The sequence below is a fragment of the Triturus cristatus genome, chromosome 7 (genome assembly GCF_964204655.1).
Source record: "Triturus cristatus chromosome 7, aTriCri1.1, whole genome shotgun sequence".
NCBI classification, from domain to species: domain Eukaryota; kingdom Metazoa; phylum Chordata; class Amphibia; order Caudata; family Salamandridae; genus Triturus; species Triturus cristatus.
The window spans coordinates 1,629,749,838-1,629,771,988 of NC_140590.1; the positions used below are offsets into that span (position 1 = coordinate 1,629,749,838).

General features: G+C 44.4%; 1 protein-coding gene across 4 annotated transcripts in view; it reads right to left on the reverse strand.

Annotated features, from left to right (window-relative positions):
* The window catches only part of UCKL1 (uridine-cytidine kinase 1 like 1), a 317,450-nt gene that overhangs the window by 192,821 nt on the left and 102,478 nt on the right, over positions 1 to 22,151 (reverse strand). Inside the window, exon 1 of one of the 4 annotated variants that reach the window (XM_085619655.1) lies at positions 4,021 to 4,632. The exons of 2 other annotated variants lie outside the window; for them this stretch is intronic. In XM_085619655.1, coding sequence (XP_085475781.1) covers positions 4,021 to 4,088 — 68 coding nt within the window. In that variant the 5' untranslated portion in view covers positions 4,089 to 4,632. Of the gene's footprint in view, positions 1 to 4,020; positions 4,633 to 22,151 lie in introns of those variants that run through there. One more of the 4 variants, XM_085619654.1, reaches the window with a different exon arrangement.

Below are 22,151 nucleotides of genomic sequence, written 5' to 3' on the forward strand. Positions count from 1 at the left end.
AGGATTCTAGGACCTCCAGCAGGATGCGGTGGAGTACTGCGAGGAGGGCTACAAATCATAGTAAAGAAAGCAAGACTGGCCATCACGGGTATGGGGCACAGGAGGAACTATTTATGTGCTGGGATTGAATGCCCAGCAAGGGTGGTAAGGTAATATCTTCAAATATGAAGCCAGGTGAACGACATTTTTTGCGACATGAAAGTGGAAAGGTGATTAAAAGGGTTGAAGGTGGGAACGTTTAAGGAGTATTCAGAAAATGCATGACCAAGGGAAAGCAACCTCAAGGAGTTTGGGGGTGCACATTTTTAGTATAGTACCAACGAAAAGGCGAAGATTCATAAAATGAGGAGAAAGAAACATGAAGCCAGGATAATGGCTGTCAGGTAAGTGGGTTACGTACGTCTGGACAAAAGATAAAGGGTAAGGAGCAGAGGATGGACATTAACAGTTTATTTGTGTTGTGTGGGGAGCGAGTGGAGGGGGCAAAAGAAAGAGGAAAAATTGATCGCTGACCATGCCACCCTGGAGCGGTCCGTTATAGAGGACAGAAATATGGAAGACAGTTGGTACAGCCATACAGAGGTGGTGATAAACTGGTTAGACCAAGGGGGCATGAGAAAAGGACACTAACTGCCCAGATTGCTAATCAGAGAGCTCGTCAACCTCCTGGGTGTGGGGTTCCCTCCTGGCTCCCTCCGTGAACTGGCCTTTCCTTCCCCCTTCCCCCCCTCCGGGGGGATTAGCCTCCCTGTCCCCTCTTCTGCCTTCCCTTTATGTGACCTTTGGTCCCCCCCCCTCAGTCTCTTTCCCCCCCCCGCCCCTGCTTCCCCCCCTTCCCTCCCCCTCCCCCCCCCTCCCTTTCCCCCCCCCCGTACAGACCCCCCCCGGTTGGGGGTAACAGAGCTGGGTGGATACCTGCCGCTACTACATCGGAGGGGGTGGTTCACCCGTGAAACAGCACCAATGTTTTTAGTTAGTTTGGGGTTGGGGGGAGGGGGGTGGTTGTGGGGTAGGGCTATATTGAGTATTGTATTGTTCTGCTCTCTGTAGGTGCAGGACAAACCACTCAGGGTGCAGGCTACTAGCCTCGTTTGCTTACACTAATTGACAATGTTGGAAATGCAGTGGCGCATTGCTGGGGTGGTGGATCTTTGTCACTTGGTTATCAGATTGTAGACCTTTTGGTTTTTGTTTATCGTAAAATGCACAGATGACACATGGATACCGGATGTAAATGTGATTGCTTTTGTCTGGTGCACAATAAAGATATTTTTTTTTAAAAAACTGCCCAGATTGCTGGACCCGGCCAAGCAAGATGTTGAACAGGACGAATCTTGGTGGGAATAACCTAGTTCAGAAAATGTGCCAAAACTTATATACCAAATAAAGAGACATATGCTGGAAGTGAAAAACAGGAGGTAACAATTGTCTGGAGACAGCTCTTACAAAGAAGAGTGTGGAGGCGGAGCTAGAACACGAGCAGCTGTCACAGGACCAGGAAGGAAGTACACAAATAGGGAGGTATCACATTTCTGCAAGTGGAATAATTTGAGCCGGATGAAACTTGAATAAACTGTTCACATGCATCCTTAGTTCTTTAGGCAGATGATGTACTCTGGCTGTTATTGAGCACCACTAAGTATCTGACGTGTTCTGGGTTAAACAAATCGAAGAGTGGGTAAAAACAGAAGATCTGAAGGAGAGGACGCATAAGGGTTTGTTGTCAGTAAAATGCCTAAGAGAGCAAACAGTGATGATTATAAACGAATGTAAAACTACTAGAGGGGTAGATGGAGGACTGGAAATGCGGGGGACTGACATGACAGCCCAGGAGCACGGGGAGCCAGGCTATACAGAAGAACAATAGGTCTGGGTTGGTGAAAGAGAACTAGGACTAAACGAGGAGAGGCTGGTAGGACACATACAGGATTGGTAAGCCCCAAGACACAAACATTCGGAGATTATGAAAAGCTGGGACCATGGCAGGGGAATGGGCATTATTATAAAATAGGACGGAGTAGTTTAGAGGGTGGGGAAGCTAAAGTGTAGAGTATATTAAGTATGAGCCTAATTATAGGGTCATAATAGTATGTAAGCCAAATTGGGCAATGAATGGTAATTTGGAGGTTGAAGGGACTTTTTTTAAATCAAAACTCTAAAAGCATGTCCTGGATGTTTTCAAACAGGGCCCAAGGGCAGTGGAGAAGGGATGTTTCTCTCTGTGTGGGCTTGAAGGAATACTGCTCATGACTCACATCCGTGTTCATCGACCATCTCTGCGCACAGATGCTCTGTGCAGGCGAACCAAAAGGAAAAGATCACCTATGCCAACATACACCCAAAAACCTGAGTTAGGGGAGTGGATTTTGGAGGCAATATGGGAAGGGGGCAAAGTCTTTGTAAGTAATAAATTGTTGTAGGAGTTAGATGGGGCAAACAAATCCTATTTGAACAAAAGGGTCATTGAGCACTAATCTCAGTTTATTTGATCAAAAGATTGAAGGAACAGAAGGAAACAAGGAAGTGGGTAGCCGTGGTCACATATGGGTAAGCATGGCAGGGGACTTGTAGATCTGGGGTAACGAAGGACTGATAGTCTCGAAAGAGAAAAGGAGGAAGACAGGATTGGCCCAGAGACGCAGAAAGGCAGAGATTAGGATAATGAAGCGGGTGGCGTTTTAAGCAAAATCAGTGTTGGGCTTATTTGTGCAAAGGTAAGGGGATGTTTTTATGCCTTTGTTTGTCAGTACGGGCATATTAGTGTATGTGGCACATTTCCCCTGGGATATAAACCTGTGAGCTTTGTCCAGCCTTCCTACACACACACACACGGCACATAAAAGTGTGTATGTAAAGTTTTCGCCTGGCATTTCCCATTCTCCCTGCACAGGACTACCATGGAATGATTGATCGCACTCTATAAGCCCCCATAACACGGACGATCATACAGCTTTTGCAATTAAAATGTCGTCCTTTAAATAGCAATAATAACCTTCTTCCTAAAAAAACGATAAAACAAGCACTGGTAAAGCCAATATGTCCGGCCTTTTGCAAGCTGGTGTAATGGTTACTTTTTTATTGGAAGCATATGCCACAAACAATTTTTTTTTTTTAAAAGGCGAAGAGTAAAGCTTGGCACCACTTATGGATGGCGGCCACATGTTTGTAACCAAAAAAATTAACAGTAAGAACAATTAGCCCTCAGGTATCAAATTACTTTAACAGAATAAAGCTTCCTAGAAAGCAAGTCTATTTAGACCAACTCTTTTTAGCGCTGATGCACATTGCCCGAAATTAGGATTCCGACTGGTGCAAAGAAAAGGTAATACTGACTTTGATATTACTTTGACCTGAGGACATAGTTTAAACACAGGTGGCTACCTTAAAAAAGACTAAAGACTGGAAATAAAAACATTGGCAAAGTAAAGCATTGGCCAACATTCTGATACAGAAGTGCATTTCTTTTGAGGTGGATGTAGGCATGATCTGACAATACCGTCTTTCACAGTGTAACTGCGCCAGTGGATGAAGTACCCCATACTGTGGCGAGCTGAAGCAAAATGTGGCTGATAGATAAATGGATTAATGAAGGGAGAGCGTTTTCAAATACTCTCTATCCATGGACATGTTGATGTATTCAGCGGTTTTTAATTACATGAGACAGAGACTCAACTTAAAGCGGTCTCTGAGCCAGACCTAGAAAAACATACATTACTGTAAACAACCATCATGGTTACATCTCAGCACACACTGACGGACCGAAGTGGTGGTGGTGTAACTTTTATAGCAAACACTACTCCCTTTAGAGTTATCACCCCACAGATTTGCCATTACCTTCATCGACCTCAGAGGGGTGGGGGGGGGGGGGTCTGGTGGTATTGATGCCCTGTGGAATATGTGCCCATGACATTATTCCAACAAACAAATGCATGAGTCCACAGAATTACAGGCAATTAACTTCGGGGTTCAAAAAATAGTTCAGGGGGATGAGAGCCCACCTCCTCCCGTGCATTCACTCACCTTTCCTCGGCCCCCAGTGCCCAACAGGCAGACACCCTGGGGCCCGCGCAATCAGGAAGGAGGCTCATTGTGGAAGAGGTGATGGGTCACTGAGGCCTTCAGGTTGGCTGCCTTCGGTGGCTGGTCACTGTGCCGGAGCAGCACATCTCCTGGCACATAGCTGTGGCTACTGTTCTCTGCTGCGGGGCGAGGGCACGGTTCAATGTTTCCAAATGTCCTTGAAACAGTCCGAATTCGCCGCTACTCGGAGCGTGTTTATGTCCCAGCCCACTTCACGAGGATGCGCGTGCGTCCGCGAGGGCCAGTGTCCAAGTCGCAGTACAAGGTCCCGGTCTAGTCAGAGCGTGGATGTGTGCACGTCTATGATGGTCTGTGTACAGGCACCTGCTAACTTATGACAATTCGTGAAAACGTCCCAACTCACACACAGTTGCACAAGGACCTGTGGACGTCCACTAATGTCTGTACGCCGTCACAATCCACTGTGCGCGATGGTCTGTGTACGTGCTCCAGCGTCCCACATCTGTGCATGCCCCGAGCTGAGGAAAGTGAGAGAGCCCTGCACGCCCCTCAGAGCCCGCCACCCGGCAGCATAAGAGGATAGTTTACCACAGATTACGCTTCTTACCAGTTATTTATAGCTCAGACTTTGTAAAAATGGAAACATGCCCTCCCTCTGCCCCGACGGTCCGCAGATGAAAATCACACGTGCGCACATACAAACACGCACCACAGATATACACACACTCAAATCACACGTGCGCACATACAAACACACGCACCACAGATATAAACACACTCAAATCACACGTGCGCACATACAAACTCAAGCACCGCAGATATCCACACTTTCAAATGAAACTGTGCAACTGTGCACATACAAACACAAGCACCCAAGATATACAGGTACTCTCAAACCACAGATATCCACACTCTCTAATCACACGTGTGCACCTACAAACACCACAGATATCCACACTCTCTAACCACACGCGTGCACATACCAACACAGCACAGGCACTACAGATATACACAAACTCTCAAACCACACGTGTGTTCACAAAACACACACGCACTGAAGCAAGGATCCGCATATCCCCAAAGCGCTTGTGCACACACAAACACACCGCGAACCTATATGCGGATACCTATTGCAAAATTAGGGCTATTTACTCTTGTTTTTCTTAAGCCTAGAAGATGTATCGGAGAGCTTTAAAAAACATCGCATCAATCTAAAATAGAAAAGTATTAAACCAAAGCAAGGTAAAAATCAATTCACGGATGAAGAGAACATAACAGTCCAGAAAACCTTGTCCAATACCAATTTTTCAGAGGTGTTCAAAACGGTAATTCTTCTTATAGGAGGAGGAAGCACACAGCAGAAGTCAAGGAGAGAGATTGGGCGTTCCAAAAAAGCCGGGACAATCACAACGTTACTGGTGCGTGCTTATAACACCACCAGACACAAAAGAAACCCAGGGTGGAAGTTGCAGTCGAAGCAAGTAATGGTAACCAACAGGCCTCGATTTGAAAGCCATTAGCCGACACCAAACAACATTGCAAAAGTAAAACAAACATTGGCTCAGCTAGCAGGTGTCACTTGCCTTCAGAGCCCTGACTCAAACACTGAAAAAGCCTGCCTGCTGAGTGAAAAAGTAAAAACAGTCAAACAGCTGCAGCAACAACAAAGTAAACAAGCACTGCCACTGTCAATTGTTCTGGCTCGTCAGCGAATGTTCCTATTCAGACGCGGAGTTTAGGCACCAAATTATTAATTCTACGTAATTTCTGACACTTACCTTACACTCATGCATTCATTCTTCTACCAACCTGCTCATTCATGCTTTCACCAATCCACACAAAAAACTCCCACAAAAATCTCCAAGCATATGCATGATAAAGGAAAATAATAAAATTAGAAAAAACAAAAAAATGCTCCCTAAACCTGGCGGGTATATGTTTGCAATAAAAGAGAAGTAAAAAATGCATACATAGCAGTGGCCGGCCTTTGTTAAACGGTACTATGCATTATGTATATATTTATTTAACATTCCAAACTGGCCTACCACACATAGAAGTCACAAGCTAGCCATTGCGGTACAGTAAAACTATAATACACTAAGGACTTTGGTTTTCTAGAGGTAAAGGAGGACTGTAGCGTAGTATCGGAGCAGCCATGATTGTTTGTTAATTGCTTGTTTTTTATTGAGATTGTCGACATTTCTATAAAGGATGCCAGCCTGGCAGGACTCAACAGGGCTGGTCTATTGTCATTGACCCGAGTCAGCAATCCTGCTTGCTAGCCTCTGAATCATCTCTGGCAATTTTCATTTCTAAATGTTCATCTAAAGTGGTCTTACCTTCAACTGATCATTTACATTCTTTATGGAATTGGCTTGTCTGGAGCCATGCAGCTACTCAAATCTTGGATTCCCTGTAACGTATTCATTAGATGTCAATGTTATTTACATTTGAACAAATACTCGTCAATGCCTAGAATATTACTTTCAGGAAGGAAAACAGCATTCCCTTATACACAAACATGGTTGAAAAATAATGCGCTTACTCACTATTAAAGGTCACCGGACAAGTTGATTGAGGCAATCATGTACACCAGCGAATCTGTTGTGCGTTGCTAAAGTCAGAGTCCTGCTAGGCCACATAGGTTCAGCGACAGCCTGTGCTCTGCAGCCTTGGTGCTTATTATTAAGCACCCCCCACTGGTGAGGTCTAAACTTCCACAAGCTTAAGACCTTTGTCACTGATTACTGGACCACTTGCCTCGTCTACAAGTGGAGATGTCTTTGGAAAAAGACATTCCCCTTGAAGATGTCAGAATTGCCACAGGAAATATAGGTGGAACTTGCGTGGATATCTAAGGACCTATCGCTCAGCATCCCGTTGGCATGGATTAGTTCTTATGTATCTCTGAAGTTGTGGCCATTACCAGAACTGCTGGCGATACGGTCACATCTGCTCTCGATAAATTGCTTTCCATGTTTAGCTTTCCTGCCACTAAAGTCAGCCAATGGTCGGCCAATCAATGGTACATATTTCACAAACTTGGCTGAACTGCGCTATCAAAAGACACCACAATGGCCTCAAGCAAAAGGTATAATGGAGCAATTCATGGCCACCCTGAAAAATGCCACGCATTTGGACAAGGTCATGAGAGCAGTCTCAGAAGTGCTACTACGGACCCCGACACGTTATGGCGATAATCCACATAGGGGCAAATCACCTGTGGAACTCTTCTTCAGAATAAGCTTAGATCCAAAATCCCACAAGTCACTTCAGAGTTTTGTCTCATTCATTTAGCTGCCAGACTTCACGCTCACTCTGTGAAAGGGACCATGAAAGAATATGCAGACCGGAGAAGCAGAGCCAGATCTTCCAGGTTATAACAAGGTGATCATGTACTGGCGTGACTGAAAAGCTCTTGGAATGATGATCCTCCTTTTGACCTAATGTGCTACGAAATAACTTACTTAACGGCCTTCATGACCACATTGTGGAGGGGTGGCACATACTTATTTGCCACTCCTACTTCTGCATGCTGAATGGAGATCCTTGCAAACATTCTTCCACTGATGAATTGTAAGATATTGAAGAAACCCTTGAAGAGGAACCTCTCTTGGACAAGTTCAAACCTGGCCCTATTTCTCCCTCACCAAGTTCTGAAACTCTTTCCTCGTGTCCGCTACTCATTAGCAAATCTCTGGAAACACTTATTACCCTGCAAGGACTGGTCTCTGTGAGTTATCATTTAGTAGAGGGGAGAGGTCGTGTTGTCAGGAATGCACACTGCGTCTTACATTCGCATCAAGATACTTCTGGTGCACACACCGCGAGGACATTGAAGGCAGAAGTTCGGAGGGAGGGTGAAAAAACAGTAGCAGAGGCCAGGACACAGACCGTGAAGGGGACGGAGGCTGATGTTGCCCCTCCTAATTATATGTCTGCCCAAAGGCTGCATATTACATGTTTACGCCTAGACTAAACAAACTGTACCTCACAAACCTTGTGTTTGTATCATTGTGACCGTATCATTCACAACTGTGGCACGGGAATCAAATTATTCACTATCCTGATACTTTTTCCCGGTGTCTGAGGGGTGTACGGAGGTGAATACCACTTAAGGGAGCACGTCAGAGGCCATCCAAATAGGTCAGGAAAAGTCCTAAGACTGAGTCTGACTCGACAAAGCCCTGATTCTATATATGCCAAATAAACGGGGTTCCGATTACAACGTTAGTTATCAGTGAAGTATACCATCTTACCACAAACGCGGCCTTTTTTCACCAGCTGAACTGCAGCCGGCTTTATGCGAAGCAGTGGCATTTTGGAACAGGCAGCCTTCTTGGAAACACTCTTTACTGTGCATCAATTACATCAGGGCACGTGCGCATTCAGCATATGCCTGTACTGACTAGACGTCCAATTGGTCTGTATTTCATTCCAGCAATGAGGAGTGACTGTCATAGGAAAGTGTCTGGTGGCTTTGCTTAGGGGACACAGACATTTGAACAATGGTCTGGGGAAATTAGTGGCCAAAGAGAAACAAATGAACATAAGTGTATGATATCCCTTTTGATTCAAGGATGCAACCCTCAGCAGGATGGGTAGGAGGTGGTCCTACCATTTGGAATGTATATTTTTGCGTGAGGTTTTACCCTCGTTTTTCTTCCCTCTGCCACCCTGCGTGGAGTGGTGTGTATTTACAATAAGAATCCTGCTCCATGTAAGAGCTGGAGCCTGACCTGGTGTCATGTGTTTGGAATGGAATGGCACAAACATGCCAGAGTGTGATCTGATCCCCCGGCCTTGCGTCAGTCACAGGGCTCTCTGGAAACAAGCCAGCCTCTCTTGTTTAAGTTGTTATGGTATACATTTTTTTGGACCACCAATATGTGCCTTTTCCACCACCTGTCGGCTTTTTAGGTGTCTCTATGTACAGTGGTTGATCCAGACACGTTTTAAGGCATGGGCAAAGTGGGCATTGGCCCAGTGCCCCAGCCTTTCAGGGCCCCCCTGATAGTCAGATCTTTCCTGCAGAATTTTGCCCTGATGACCTTGAATCATTCTTAAACAGAATGTTTTAAAATCCGCTTTGATCTAATTTATATTTAATGGGGGTGATGTGAGCGTCTTTAAAAGGCATTTTACAGAGAAATGCCGAGGTTGCATGCAGTATCCACACAAAAAAGTTTATTTTAGATCAAAACAGGACCTCACATATGAGGAATGGGAGAGAGTCAGAGAGATTATTTGCAGCAATATCAGTGAGCTGCTGCTGGGTTACAATAGTAAAAACAAACGTAACTTTATCTGAATATTAGATGTAAACACATTTAAAATTTGGATGAGTGTGCCTGTGGACTGTCAGTGACCTGGTCAAACAAGCATTGAAAATGCAATAGGCCTCGCCTTTTATTAAGTTAAAGCCATTTGCTTTGCTATATAATACCCTTAGCAAAGCAAATGGCTTTAACTTAATAAAGCCATTTGCTTTGCTAATGGTATTGTATAGCATAGCAAATGGCTTTAACTTAATGAAAGGCGAGACCTATTGCATTTTTAATGCTTGTTTTTATATTTCTTCAGTGTCACAGGCTTCTGGTACCGGTCCTCCAACCCCTTGAACCAGAAAATCCTCTTTAAAAAGGTGCTGCGATGCCGAGGACTACTGTTCTTTATGCCCATAAAATAAGCAAATTGCAGCAAGTAGTCTGCACTTTAAATTGATCATTTTGTCTAAGAGAGATCACAACTGTATGGCACACATGTTTTCGACCCCAGAAGGATGAAGGGATGAGTTGGCCATGCAGTCAATTGAAGCTGTTGTGCAAGTACAAACAACCCTTGGTAAAGCCAATAGCTCATCCTTTTACAGGCAAGATATATTGGCTTTGCCAACACTAGATGTTTTTATCGTAGGGTTATGAATCGGAAAAAACATTTAAAAAAATCTTTTTAATATACTTTAACTCTGCTGGACGGAAGATATTAAATTACACACTGAGTGTGAACATGCAATCATTTTCGAAGACATGCCTTGAATGACATCATGTTCTCAAACTTTTCTATTCCCATTTGTCAGTCTCACTTAGGTCTCATACCAGATATGTGATCAGGTGGATAGGGGAGAGAATGTGGCGTCACAGTCAGAGCTACCAACTTTGTAACCGGTAACCAGGTGCGAATTTCAGCATCGGCTCAACATCCTGTGATTCTGGGCAAATCACGTAACCTCCTCGTGCCTCCCAAAAAACCAAATGAAAGTGGCCTTGTGTAATGTAATTAGTGCATATGTAAAGAGCCGCACCTTCGGGCCGAGTTCGCGCTATTATAAAACTGGGGGAAACTGCGTTTTTACTGTGGACATCTCCGGTACTTCAACATTCGACTGGTAAATTCACTAATATAATTATCTGTTTAGTTAAGCGGGTCTTACATCTGCCACCTCTTGTTCCATAGCTAGTTATCTCACCCGAAGTGCGAGGGCCCTTCTCATGTTACCAAACCAATGCACACATTTATCGACAAAACACTAACCTTAAAATAAGTAGAGACATTCACCCATAGAGTTCAAAGATGCAAAATGTATTCACAAGTAACGACCTGCACACAGCTTTTGCAGTTCATAGATAGTGCCAGTCAAACATGCCTACTGGCCTCCACTGACCGCACGCTTCCGGATTTGGTAAGGAAGGGTGTTGTTATATGGGTGACTGCTGCATTACCGGCAGGATGCACTACGTAAGCACATAGCCTGGGGGAGGACAAATATGTGAAAGCCCTAAACTAGCCAAATGGCTGTACCTCACGGGAGGTGCCCCGCCCGCCGGTGAGCAAACAGTGTCAAGGACTTCTTCTCTTGTTGTTATCAGTCTCACCTGTCAGTGACACCACCCACAATGCACTGGGGATTGCTAGTCAAGTTGCTTGGTAGTCCCAGGAAGCCATGTTGTGCGTGACTTGGTTTCACGCTCTCAGAGGTGCGGGAGCTTGGGGGCCCCACCATGGCGGCCATGTTGGAGGTGGCAGCAGGCTGCTATTGGATGCCGAAGATCGATGTGTGAAAGAGCCGAAGGGTTAGGGTTGGCCGCTTCTCAATTGTTTGTCATGACGCTGCACCTGCACCGGGGCTACGGGACAGCAGGAGGCGGGGGGGCGGGGCAACACCACTTACATCGCAGGAGAAATATGCTTGTCAACAACAGGGGGAGGGGGTGCGTGTGTTCTTGTGGTACATAAAACAGGGGAAAAGAATGAGGACAATGAGCCAGTCGGATATGCGCGAACGCTCTACCAGCACCTTTCGTGGGTCAGGTAGGAGGATCTGCCTGCCACCCGTCTCCAAAGGTGAGAGGGTATGGCATTAACGACCAGAGCTGCAGACCTCGGAGCTGGGGAACTAGGCTGGAGCGTCGGCTCATCAAGCATCCTGTGATACTGGGCAAATCACCACCAACAAGCTTGCTGGGAGAGGAAATGGGGATTGGGACAGGAGGAGGACGGGCAGGGAGGGCGCAACAGGCGGGCTGCTCTGTGAGCTGCAGGGAGAGAGCCCTCCACCGCCGCGCACGCTGCAACGCCAACAACAACTCTCTTTTAGAGCGTCCCGCCCCATAAAGATAAAAAAAACCTTTTACGCCAGCAGTAAGTCGGGGCAGCCAGTCCAACTGGGACAGCTCTAAAAGAGAAAATTGTACGTCACTGGACGCTCTTTTCCAATGGCTGGCCACCGTTTAGCATAAACGGTGACGCCAGCAAATGGAAAAGAGGGGCGGGGCTTAAGCCCACTAGCGAAATCTCCTAAAGTCATTAAATCTCGACAGCAAGACTGCGCATGTCTGCGCAGTCTTACGCCAGGCGAGACCTAAAAAGACATTAAAGTGCTGGCATTGGATCATACATTTAAAGCAGTCCTGAACAGGGGCCCTCAAAATACATTTGGCCCAGGGCCCTCAAACTCCTTATTATGTCCCTGGGTTGATTGTAGGCTACCCCATCAAGGGGTTTCCTGTAGTTAGTCCAAACTAGCGTCTTTTCATCATCCAGTCCTCTTGAAGATTTTAAAATATCTTCTCCCCTTGCCCTTGGCGAAAGCTTGTTGGCCAATCAAAGGCAGGGGGAGTCATGTGATAGCACGACCAAAATACTGGCAACAGAGAAGCTAAGCTGAACCGACAAAGAATGGGTTTCACCCTCCTAAGCTGCATCCATACCAGTAGACTCCAAAGAGAGACCGCTTCCTGGATGAACGTAGCAAACGGGCAAATTCAGAGGAGTCGGGTGAGGTACATTAGCCGCCCTGGCTTACCTCCCTGCTCACAGCAGACAGCTATGAAAGTGTACCTGCTAACAGTCACTTAGGATCAGCTATTTTAAGCCGAAAAAGTGTGAAAGCTAAATTATTTTTGTTTCTGAGTGGCAGAATACTCCTGCTATCACTGAGAATTATATTATTATATTTAAGGCACACTTCAAATGTAAAATGTTTGCAGACATTTCTCTTCCAGCACAAACGTTTCTGAATAGAGGTGGGGGGCTAACAGTCCAATTCGACGCCTTCAGCAGCTTGGCACCCCCAGCATACATATTATCAGCCTGATCAAGAGCTTGGCAGATAGGTACTCCTTCACAACGCGACGGATGTCACCTCTGCCTTATTACAAGTGCAACAGGATAGAATGCACTTGTAATAAGGCCAATGGCCTATCCGTCACATTGTGACAGAATAACCCATCCGCCGAATTCTAGAAATGGTCCTTTGTCACCCTAACTTCTACCCCTGACCCTTTCTTTCAACTCCCTCCTAATTTGGTAGCAGTCGAAGGAGATGAGCAGCCTGTACGTCATGTAGGAGGACTACAAACCCTGCCCATTACTTTCCCTCCCTGCTTTATTGCTTGTTATTCATCTCCTTCCCATCCCCCCAAAACAGCATAATGGTGAGAGAAGGAGGAGGAGGAAAGAAGATGCAGGCATGGTGACTGAAAAGGTGGGAGTAATCTGCATGTGATGCATATTTTCAAATCTGCTCCATATTTTCAAGTCTCCGTAAATGCAAATCTGGGCCGAGCCTACATAAAGCCTTGGACCCCTTCGAACAAGACACCAGTTTTCCAGGTTTCCTAATGAATCTACATTGACCAGAGCACCCTGTTTTGAGTCCGGGCTTTCATTTATTAGACGGTGGATTCTGGAGCTTCTATGGATTCTGGAGCTTCTATAGTTTGATTGTCTCGATTCAACTAACACACCTAATGATTTTTAAGGAAATCACAGGAAGGAAAGAAAGCATACCCTACTATACAGAGAGCATTAAGTATTTTTTTCGCTACAGGATTTATTATAGTGCTATTCATCGAAATCCCTTAAACAATTGGGGAGAGGATGTAGCCTTATGGCTAGAGCGGTTGACCTCGAAACTGGGGAACCGGGTTCCAGTCTCGGCAACGACGCTCAATAACCTGTGATTCTGGGCAAATCACTTAATCTCCCCGTGCCTAACAAAAATGAATGTGTCCATCTGTAACGAAACTGGTGCTCATGTACCAGATTTAGGGGATTTTAAAGGGGTGTGCAGGTCGGGAACAATGGGTCCCTTCCTTGGGGTGGTTACATACGCTATTATGCCAGCCTCCAGTGGGAGGGGGCATGAGCCTCTCCCTAATTGGCTGAGTCCCCTCATCCTCAAGATGGAGGGGACTGAGATGAGTGCTTTACCTCGCCTCCCCCACCTGAGGGGTGGGGTTAGCAAAGGTGGGCACACCTCTCTTCCTAGCTTGGTTTTACTGCCGATTCTCCCACCCAAAAGCGAGGGGAAGAACCGGTGTGAGTCAGTTGCTGGGGACAGCAAAAGACAGGGACGGCTCCCAAAGGCGTCAGGCCTTTGAAGCCTTCCCTTCATGGACCCAGCCCATCCTTGGGGAGTAGGCATGACACCTCTGCCCAGGATGGGCTTTGTTTCTGAACCCAGAGGGTGGAGGCTCTCTACCCAGGGGTCCAGAAACCTGTCTAGTGGTGGCAAATGGCAGGTAGCCATTCAGGAACCACACCAGAGCTGATCATTTTTCAGGGAGCACCTCTAAGATACCCACTGAGTGTATTTTACATTTAATCTCACACTGGCATCAGGGTGGGTTTAATGTGCTGAGACGTTTGCTACCATACTTCCCAGGTTTTAGTAAAGCCATTATGGAGCTGTGGAGTTCGTAATGACCAACTCCCAGACCATATACTCGTTATGGCTTTACTACACTTACAATGTCTAAAAATTGACTTAGACACTGTAGGGGTACAGGGCTCATGCCACTGTACCCTCACCTGAGGCTAGTGCACCCTGCTAGAGGGGGGCTTACCTAGGCCTCAGGCAGTGGGTCGCAAGCATTGCATCAAAACACGCAGTCTGCAATGGCAGTGTGTGGGTGTTAAGGTACAGGGCCTCTAAAGGTGGCACAATAGGTGCTGAAGCCCTTAGAGGCCTCCCCTGGTCACAGTACCCTTGGTCAAACATGAAGGAGCCACATGGTTCCCTTCCAAGCTACACTGCCTAACGAATCCAATGAATCAAATGTATATTTTACTCCTTAGTTAATCCATATTTCACTTCCTTTTTATTCTTCTTTTTCACCCTTAATTTATTCAATCCATTTTAATCATTTTCTTCACCATTCAGGATTTTTTACAAAATACACAGGATCATCAGATGTTCCACACGGCACGATTTATTAAAAATACCCAATGCATTTCGAGACAACCCTTCATCAGGGGTATCAAGAAAAAATCATTTAAAACAACCGCCAGTCCATTAACGCTTGTGATACATGAACTCAAAATAGCTCATTATAAATTCTAATTACTTAAACAGTAATTAATTACACATTTCAATGAAATTGCATCCTTAATTGGAACCTAAACTATGATCTGGTCACCCCATTGCTCCCTGCGCTCTGCATATGTCAGCATATGTGTGCAGAGTTGCTTTACAACTCGTAACCCTGTATTCAACTCCAAAACCCTCATTTTATCTTAATGCCAAAAAACACTAAAACTCTTGGAATACGCTCATGAACCCACGCTTATCGATATCTAATGTTGTTATTTCACTAACTTCCCAACAGCTTCCACAATGCGCTTACCTTGGCATGTGCTTTTCTAGCTTTTAAAAGCTTAGTTCGGGGTCATATCTTGTCAGTCTTTTGCAGTTTTTTCTTCTCCCTTTTTAAACACCCATACTTCCCCTCAGGTGATCTGTCACATGTCTTAATGCTCGTACTAAACTGTGAACCGGATTTCAACTGATGTATTAACTATTTCACACTAACGTACTCAATGTCCCAGAATCCTATGGGAATGTCCAAGGCAAATCTTTTATTATACATTGCGCTTTTAATTGAATCAATGCCACTTCAAGTACTAAACAATTGATAGAAAATTATATGTATAAAATGGTATGAACAAAACCAATTTGCCCACGATAATTATGTCCACATAATTCATAATCAGAGTTATTGGGTCCATGTAATTATGCTTGTGCGTGACATGAAAACATCACTCCTGTGTGGTCCATGTAGTTCACCCTATATACAGATCTCACTTTAATCAATGTTTAAAACACCGTTTTCAATCTGGGTGCAATCTCGCCGGTTAGGACGGAAGGTTCATTCATGATACAGGACAAAGGTGGTGAGATGCACTCCCGTGTAATCCAATTTCATTTTTCGTTTTTCATGTTTTTATTTCTTCATTTCGCCTTGTGAAGGCGTGCATGCTTGTTAGCGCGGGAGTGCATCTCACCACCTTTGTCCTGTATCATGAATGAACCTTCCGTCCTAACCGGCGAGATTATGAATTATGTGGACATAATTATCGTGGGCAAATTCGTTTTGTTGCAATTTCATTGAAATGTGTAATTAATTACTGTTTAAGTAATTAGAATTTATAATGAGTTATTTCGAGTTCATGTATCACGAGCGTTAATGGACTGACGGTTGTTTTAAATGATTTTTTCTAGATACCCCTGATGAAGGGTTGTCCCGAAATGCATTGGGTATTTTTAATAAATCGTGGCGTGTAGAACATCTGATGATCCTGTGTATTTTGTAAAAAATCCTGAATGGTGAAGAAAATGAGTAAAATGGATTGAATAAATTAAGGGTGAAAAAGAAGAATAAAAAGGAAGTGAAATATGGATTAACTAAGGAGTGAAATATACATTTGATTCATTGGATTCGTTAGGCAGTGCAGCTTGGAAGGGAACCATGTGGCTCCTTCATGTTCGGCTTTATAATTGCAGCGCAATTGGGCGGAGCGCTAACAAGCATGCACGCCTTCACAAGGCGAAATGAAGAAATAAAAACATGAAAAACGAAAAATGAAATTGGATTACACGGGAGTGCATCTCACCACCTTTGTCCTGTATCACAGTACCCTTGGTATTTTTTACAAGGGGCTTACCTGTGACCAGAGATGTGCCAATTGTAGGTACAGAGGTGCAGTTTTTGGAAAGAACACAGGCCTTGGGAGCCCGATTGGCAGGGACCGAGGGCACATTAAGTGAGGTTGCATCAGATGTCGGGCATAAAATAGGGGGTAACATCCAAAAATGGGAACTTTCCTACTGGTACCAGTTATCCAACGGATGCCCTTTCAATACGGACTTGAATGAAGATAACGAGGAGGCATATCTGAACACAAAACAGAGTTGGATCCATAGCCAAGAGTTCAAAAGACAGAAGAAACATACAAGAGTGGCGAGGAGAAGACAACATACCTAAAGAAGAACACAGCTGACAATTAGGAATTTACCCAGAAGCTAGATAGGTAGTGAGTGTAGTTGATACATGTAAAAAGTGGTATAGAGATGAGAAAGAGGAGAAGGAGAAGAAAAAATAAGTCACTCCCAGGAGTTCTGATTTATTTAAAGAGGAAATGTTAAGTATATGGTTAAACCCAAATAAAGAGAAAAACAATCATTAAAGTGAAAAAAGACCAGACATTACAGCAGTAGTTTTAGAGACAAGAAGGGAATAAGTGATTTGATTTTCTGGATGTTAAAATATATTACATCAGCATTATTTTCCCGCATTGGCTATCTGAGGAGCCAGATCCCAAGGAGAGTTGAACAGAAATCCGAGGTTCAGTGCAGAGGAAGATTAAAGGAGAGAGAAGGGAGGAAAGGAAACCAGACACAGACTGGTACTTGATGGGTGAACCAGGAAAAAAGAACTTCAGTTTTACAAGGATTTAATAAAAAAAAAAAAGAGTGGCAAGTGGCCATCCAGGCCTTAATAGCAAGAAGATAAGAACAAACATGTTCCTGAATGGCTGTCGACAAAAAGGCCCAAAAGAAAATAACATCCGAGTGTCTGCCGTCTGTATAGCATGGGAATCCAGGCCATGAAAATAAATAATAGAAGAAAAAGTAATGGAAAGGAGAGAGTGAAGATGTCCACGAAATGGAACTTGGGGAACTCTATGCTGAGGTGATATGAGTGCAGAAACCAAACATTTCCAGAACACTGGAAATAAACACCCAGAGAGGAAAGAAAAAACCCATACTTAAGTACAGAATTCACAGGACACAGATGGAAGTAAGAAGAAAAGGATGATCCACTGTGCCAAAAGAGCAAAGCATTGTAATAGAAGAGTGTTTATTGGGCCATGAATGGAGTAGAAAGTTAGAGATGGAAAGCAGAACAGTTTTATTAGAGTTAATGGGACGAAAACCGAACTGTACTAGTAAGAAAAGATAGTGTCATGAAGAAAGCAGAAAGTTGAGAAAAAAATATATGCATCAATATTTTTTAGTAAGGGAACAAGGGAGGGCTTAGATGTTTGAAGGGTGAAACACATCTTAGATTCAGAAACAGGAGAGAAGAGGTAAAAGCAAAAAGAGAGTCAGGCACCAGGCCAAAGACTGAGTCAGATGTAGAGGAAGCAGAGAGAAATCAGGTAGGGGAAGAAAAAGTAGAAAATATGTTGGAGATCACAGCAGTAAAGTAGGCATAAAATGTAAATGTAAATGTGTATGTGCTTATATAGCGCTGAATCACCCCTAGGGGTATCTCAGCGCTGTACTCATACCGCTGTAGGAACCCTTCCTGGCTATCCGTGTGAAGTGTCCACTCCTGGGCACCCCCATGGTGAAGCCAGGCATCCCAGTTGGGGACGTTGTGGAGATTAAGCAAGCTATTGCCCAGAGTTGCAGCGTGGGACCCATGATTAGAATAGGCACTGAGGCGAGAATATCAGGTCTGAGGAATTTATAGCCCGAGACCCTGCCGCGACGGGAATCGAACCCTGGTCCCGGACCAGTGCTCTGCATCGAGGTCTGCCGCTCTAACCGTTGAGCCACACTTCTCCACATGGAGCAGGAATGAATGAATTAATGATTTGCTTTTATATAGCGCACAGCTAATCAAGGAGTGTCCCGGCGCTTGGCATAAAAGAACGGGCAGAGGTCAGAGGAGCAGTTGTGTGTGAACAGTAAAATTAAAGCTTAAATAAGTAGGTTTTCAAGGATCTTTTAAAGGTTGCTTCATCTGTAATGGATCGCAGAAGAAGAGGCATTTGGTTCCAGAACTTTGCAGCAAGGACGGATGGAGTACTGGTTATTTTGTTACTTATGGAAATAATTATTTGCGGAACTTTCCATGGCAATCTTAACTTGCCCGATGTGGACATACCTGGCTTCCTTCCTGAAATGACGCATACGCTGTGTGCGCTTAGCGGTCTCTTCCTTCTTGGGAGACTGCTTCAACTGGCATGTTTCATGTCCCTTCCTGAACTCTTGAGCTTTGGTATCTTTATTTTTTTATGTCTTATTAGAATTTGACTAAATTGTCTTATAAATCTAATTTACTGATGCACTTGTTTACCTTAAATATTTACTAAACTAAATTACCTTATTGACTCAGTTATCATGATTATTTTTGTTCGAGTGAATGTGCATTCCTAATTTGGGGTTTCTAATGACTAGAGGAGATCATATTAGAGAGATCTCAGAGCATCAAATACTAATGCTATTGTTCTGTTTAGTTTTAACTGAGCTCTTAGGGTGTATGGTTTTGGATTGCCTACGTTTCTTCAGGAGATTTGGGCTTGCAGTGATAATCTTTTATCTTTATAGTATTGTATTGAGAGTAATCTACAGGAGTCTGATTTCTAGTATGTAGTTCAGTTATCCAATTCCTGGTCCTCACTGGATGACTGTTGGGTCCCTTTATATCCAACCCCTCTCTGCACTAAACAAGATCCATCGGAGGACCAAGCGAGAGAAAAGTATGAATCATTGGCAGGGAAAGGAGATAAAATTAAAAGTATTGTTGGGCCTAATAACGCTACAACATAAAGGAGCCTGCCCTCCCCCCACGTTTTCTTTTAAAATGGGGGACTGATGGCATGCGAGCATTACTTGAGTGCAGCGCCCTCCCAGGTCTGTACTCCACGTTTAAGAAACTGGGTCCAGTGTTGTGAAGGAAGGAAGAAGACAGTGAAGGACCTAGGTTAGTAAAAGAGAGTAACCAGTGAGTAGACGGGCAACAAGAATCATGATGCTGATCATGAATGGGTTTAAAAAAAATAATCTGTAGCAGCTTTCAATTGAAGGGCATAACTGTGAGCAGACATGAGACAAGTAGGCAGGAGACTTATAGTTACCCCAACGGCATTCAAAGAGAAATACAGAGGTACAGAAGGAATATGGCTCAGGTGTAAACCATGGTTAGGGAGGCTTCAAAGCTTGCAGTGGTGCAGATTATCCAACCTTGTACATATAAGACGGCGAGTTGGATAGAGGAGAGATGAGTAGTCAAGAGAGAACATAGAGAAATCATCAGGTCTTGATAACCGATGGGTATCTGTAGAAACTAATTGGTTTAAAGAGACATTACTTGGAATTCTATGGAAAAAGTAGAGGGTTAAGTGCAGTATGCAATGGTGCACTTTAATTTGTTTAGGCAACTCTAAAAAGATAATCAATTTGTAAGTTTTTGCTCAGAATGGTGATGGGTGAGATTAGATGGAAAACATTTAGCATCTAATCACTGTACCTACATGGGTCTGGAGGCTTAGTGGGCTAATGCGTCCACTGTAGGGGTCTGTGTTTGACCTCAGGGTCACATGTTAAAATTCTGGCGGGTCCATTCAGCGTTTCATCATTCTGAGGTCGATAAAATTCGTACCATTGAGTAGGGTAACAATAAACATGTTATTCAGCACCAAGATACCCTTCTGGGTAAACGTGCGGTATACAAATACACATATTATGTGTTTGTTTAGTGTACCTGCATTTATTCTTACTGTAACTGTCTATGACTGCGCCTTTTCTCTGCATCTCCATTTGCTGGCTTTCAATGCTGGTTATTTTATCTCGCTGTCGGACTCATTCATGAGTTTGTGCAGCGAATGATACCACTTATCGGATGAGCCAGTAGTCGAGTCTGGTGGTTGAGGGGACTAATCCATCCACTGATGAGAGCTTTGTTTAAGCCCATGGCCACAGGTTAAAGTTCCCATGGGTCGCTTATCGCTTATTCATTCTGAGATCAATAAAAGTAATATCATGGAGTTCGGTAACAATAAACATCCAATCTTTTGATAGCACCAACAGACAGATATCTGTGGGGTTATTGTGTGTCAAATAAACACGCCTGACATATGGGATCCATGGGAAATATTAAACATGAGCTGGACCAGATGGTTACTACTGAGAATGTAAGCTCTTGTGACTCTGAGCAGCCAGGCGAGGAAAGATTCTGCTTTGACATTTGGCAGCCAAATAAAGCTATCAAAAAAGTAAATCATCACTCTAAAGACTGATGAATTAATGTTGACCTTAATAGGCCACAAAGCAGTTTTCTGACCTATCATTTTATCCCTGAAAAACATCTATCTGTGGTGTTGCATGTACATGTTGTTTATTCTCTGTACCTATTTTTGCCTGTTTACCTATTGTTTCTACTCTGGATCTATCTATTCTTTTTTACCAACCGTTCTGTTTTTTTTTCCCTTTAAACGTATGCGTGTTTATTTCTCCTCTGTAGTTACTAGTGCTTCTTTAACATGCTAATTTTTAGTACTGTCCTGTAGGAACCTGGGGTCACCAGGCCCTATAGGCGGTAGCGTGGCGCGAGCCGGTCGGGCACCCAGAGGGCTATGTGTTAAGCAACCATACACCACACGCTTCTCATGGACTAGAGTCACACACAATAAGGGACGCCACACCGTTTAAATTATGCAAATACTTCAAGTTTATCCAAGTATAGCTGGTCAGTTGCAGTTCAGGAAATAACAAGGTAATACATGAATCATAATACCATCGTAACATTACATTCGACACTCTGGGTGATATCTATGCAGTGCCTAACCTCGTTCATGTACCCACGCGATTCTAGCGCTGTGCGCGCTTAGGTAAACTCTTTCCCTGAACAGGCCGTCTAACACAGCGTTATACTTGTAAGGGGGAACATTGGGTTCATCAACATGGCGCCTGTCGAACTGAGCGCTCCTCGTGATCAATGGCCCCTAGTACTGTGAAGCAAGGCATATAAACACAGCGCTACGCGCAATCAGTTGCATGTGGATACGTTTGCGTAGAACATTTAACACAACGCGTTACTCGTAATCAGTCGCATATCATTACCTTTGAGCAGAGCATATAACACAATGCGCTACTCGCATTCCTGGGCATGTAATTACTTTCGATCAGAGCATATAACACAGTGCGCTACTCGCATTCCTGGGCATATAATTACTTTCGAGCAGAGCATATAACACAATGCGCTACTCGCATTCCCTGGCATGTAATTACTTTCGAGCAGAGCATATAACACAATGCGCTACTTGCACTCCTTGGCATGTAATTTCTTTCGAGCAGTGCATATAACACATGGGGTTACTCGCCGTCCCGGTCTCTCCGGCTGAGGAAGCAGAGTCGGTGGCGTGAAGCGCCACACGAGAGTAATGTCAGTCAGTACCTTGAACGGCTTCCAGCGGGGAGGATTACTGGACTTGACGAGCGAGTCCCTATGCTCCGGTGCAGTTCACAGAGCACCGCGCTCAGTAACACAGAAGGGGGGACACGGACAGGATCCCTCGGCGGGGTCTCTCCGTCGCGC